Genomic DNA, 3,422 nt, shown 5'->3' with positions numbered 1-3,422 from the left:
TTCGGATGATTTTAAGAATTTTAATTTTGGTCCGAAACCGACCGTGTCCGACCGATGCTCAGGCCTAAATTTGATGGACCACATACTCATCAACTTGTTCTTGTACACCCAAAATAAAGCATAATAAAGCATATGAGCAGTGCTTGTCACAGTGTATCAGACCAGTTCCAACAGAAACTGAGTAAGGGCTCAAAAAGATGTTGCATTAATCTCATTTTCGTAGACAAATACAAACAGTGCTTAATTTGATCACACAAAATGAGATGAAAATTGTTGGTACATAATTGTTTTGAAAATTCACCACGCAGAAACCAGCCTTCGTATACCAAACACAAATTACAGAAACTGGACACAAATAAAAAAATCAGTGATCAGGAGTGTGCAGTAGAACTGCTTGCATTGCTTCTTTCAACCATCCACCAAATTCGTAGATAAACATAGACATTGCTTTATTTGATTAATCCCACAAAATGGAATTAGAAGCCTTATTTACAGTTTTGATACAAACATAAATTACATAAACGTGAATACATAAATAGAGTGGTAATCAGGAGTGTGAAGTATACCTGTTTATTTGAAACTATAGAAATATACACTTGCTTCTTTCTTTAACCTTCCATTTCCCCTGAACCAATTAAACTTAGTATCTGTTTGGATACAATTATCAAGTTAAAAGTACTTTTTGAGCTTTACAACTTGAGAAAGAACTTAATTCTGCTGAAGTTATACCCAAACAAAGTCTTAAACAACAACTTGAACAAACTTGCTGGACGCCCACATTTTGGCAGCATCAGAGAGCTTGCTCCCTTCAACCTCGACCCTCCTCAAGCGAGAAGCGTTCTTGACAAACAACTCAACAGCCTCGGAGCCTATCCCTAAGCATTGCATAATATCCACATTCTCAAGGCTTTTGCAGCTCCTAAGCATGGAAGCCACAGCCACAGTAGTGAGCTCCTTGCACCCTCTCACCCTCAAATCAACCAAACAAACGCACGAAAACAACATGGACACAAACTCCTTGTCCAGCAACATTTCATTATGCGACAAGTCGAGCTTCCTCAACTTCCTCAAATGCTGCCCCAGAGTAGCCAGCAACCCAGGCTCCCTCTCCACCACGTCGCAGTTCACAAGCGCCAACTCCTCGAGCCCGCCGAAGCTCACGGCCAGGGCCTTCAGGCCCTCGCCGGAAACAAGGCAACAACTCTGAAGCCTGAGAACACTGAGCCCTCTCAAATACAAAGCCATGGCTAATAGATGGTCGTTGTTTAGGTCGAGAGGCAAACGAAGGTCGAGTTTGTGAAGCGTGGAGCGGGATTGAGAGAAGAATTGAAGCAAGCCCTCTCTGCTACCACCGTCGTGAACCAAGAGGGAGTTGAGAGAGGAAGAATGCTCCCGAAGCTCCAAGAGAATCGCGTAAACCACAGTCCTGCAGGTTCTGAGCTCGATTGAGTGGAGACCCTGTAGGCACTTGACGAAAGAGGAATAAGAGGCTCCAATTCCTTGGCAACTGTGAAGGCTTAGTTTCTTGAGGCTGGTGCATCTCTTGTACAACCAACCCAGCCCCCAATCATCGCCGCAAAGCCCCACCAGGGAAAGAGTCTCCAACGCCAACCCCAATTGGGATTCCGCATAAAAATGTTGACTTTCTTCGGGAGTGACGTGGGCTTGGTGGGAAGAGAAGGAGAGGGTTAATTGCTTGAGGCAGGGGAAGGAGAGGAGCCATGTGAGGGAAATGGGTCTGGGGAGGGTGATGGAGAGGGAGGTGAGGCGGGGGAGGGCGGAGGAGAGAGAGAGGAGGGAGGAGAGAGAAAGTGGGGCGGGGGAGAGAGTGAGAGAGAGGAGGTTGGGGCAGGAGGAGATGAGGGAGAGAAGGTGAGAGGAGGGTATGGGAGAGAGAGAGAGGGAGAGGGAGAGGGAAGAGAGGAAAGGGTGGTGGGAGAGGAAGGTTGAGAGAGAAGGGAGGAGGGAGGGGTGAGGGGAGAGGCGGAGGGAGAGGGAGGCTCTGGAGGACCGGAAGAGGCGGAGCCACCGCTTCGAGACCAGGGAGACGGAGGAGGAACAAGAGGAGGGAAGCTTCTGGAAGATTTCTTGCAGTACTTCATCGTACAGACTCTTCTCCATCTTTCTCCCTCCCTCTCTCTCTCGCTTGCAACGTCTCGTTTTTTAAGAGAGAGAGAAGGTTGATTAGGTAGAAGAAGAGAAGTGAGTTTGAAAGAGGCACCTTGCTTGCTTACACGCGCAGCTGCAGAGGACGTGGAACTCACGTCCTTACCTTGGAGCAAGAGGTTAAGTGCCGCTTAAAATTTGAAAAACAAATATATATAAATGATTTTATATGATTTAAGAGGCTGAGACTCGCCGATACCTTAAAAATTACATCAATGATTATTTTTATTAGTTGATTTAAGGGATTTTGGATCACCTCCTGCTCCTCTTGCCTCTCAAAAAATCTAAAATTGAGCTATCAAAAATATATAAGAAAACAAAAGGAAAGAATACAAAAAAATAGAAAAAGATTAAGATAATGGAGAATTGGAGAGAGCAGAGAGGTTGTGTGCCGGGAAAGATCTGGATCCATTTTGGATAATGTGGACAAGATTTTTACATTTAATGTTATTGCTTCCATATATGCGTCAAAAATAAAATAAAATAAAATAAACCTTACATAAAAATTAAATTCATATTAGTAAAAATATATTAAAAATAGAAAAGGATTAAGATAATGGAGAATTGGAGAGAGCAGAGAGGATTATGTGCTGGGAAAGATGTGGATCCATTTTGGATAATGTAGACAAGATTTTAAGATTTAATATTATTGATTCCATGTATGTATGCGTCAAAAATAAAATAAAATTAACCGTACAAAAAATTAAATTCGTGTGATGTAGTTAAAATTTAGTAAAAATATCTTTTAATAATATATATTTTTATCCTTTATAAACAAATTTAATAATTATAACTGAAATAATATATATATGAGGGTTTTCTCTAAAATAAAATAAATAAATAAATATATATATATATATAGAAGGGTTCAAATGACACTAAGTATTATATCGCTCAATAATTTTATATTAAATGTAAATTTTATAAATCTAATGATTAGATTGAAAGTTTATGTATATCAAATTTTATTAAAATTGAACAATAACTTGGAATAGTTAAAGTGTTTAAATTTTGTTATATTTTAAAATATATTAAGTAATATAATATTTAATAAAATTACACTAGTATCTTTTGAACCCTCTTCATATATATATATAAGTTTACCCTTTCTTTTAAATCGGTTATAATAAATGAAATTCAATAACTTTTTACATGAAAATAATTAAAGTAGCTTCTAAGACATGAAAATAATTAAAGTGGATTTTATTTTTCTAACAAAATATTTTTATATATTTAATCAAAAATTGATTCCCTAT

The 3,422-nt window shown here is 39.1% G+C and overlaps 1 protein-coding gene across 1 annotated transcript; it reads right to left on the bottom strand.

Annotated features, from left to right (window-relative positions):
* Positions 1-424: 424 nt before the first annotated feature.
* On the bottom strand, positions 425-2,267 carry LOC109816219 (RNI-like superfamily protein). The gene has a single exon (XM_020381136.3). It carries the CDS (start codon positions 2,119-2,121, stop codon positions 742-744), a length of 1,380 nt encoding a protein of 459 aa, XP_020236725.1. The 5' UTR covers positions 2,122-2,267; the 3' UTR covers positions 425-741.
* Positions 2,268-3,422: the final 1,155 nt, after the last annotated feature.

This window comes from Cajanus cajan, chromosome 4 (assembly GCF_000230855.2).
Source record: "Cajanus cajan strain Asha chromosome 4, NIPB_CcT2T_4, whole genome shotgun sequence".
NCBI lineage: Eukaryota > Viridiplantae > Streptophyta > Magnoliopsida > Fabales > Fabaceae > Cajanus > Cajanus cajan.
This window is presented reverse-complemented; position numbering and strand designations above follow the sequence as displayed.

What these genes read in the sequence shown, in the direction of transcription:
- LOC109816219 (XM_020381136.3), bottom strand. Translation starts at nt 2,121, where the DNA reads ATGGAGAAGAGTCTGTACGATGAAGTACTGCAAGAAATCTTCCAGAAG.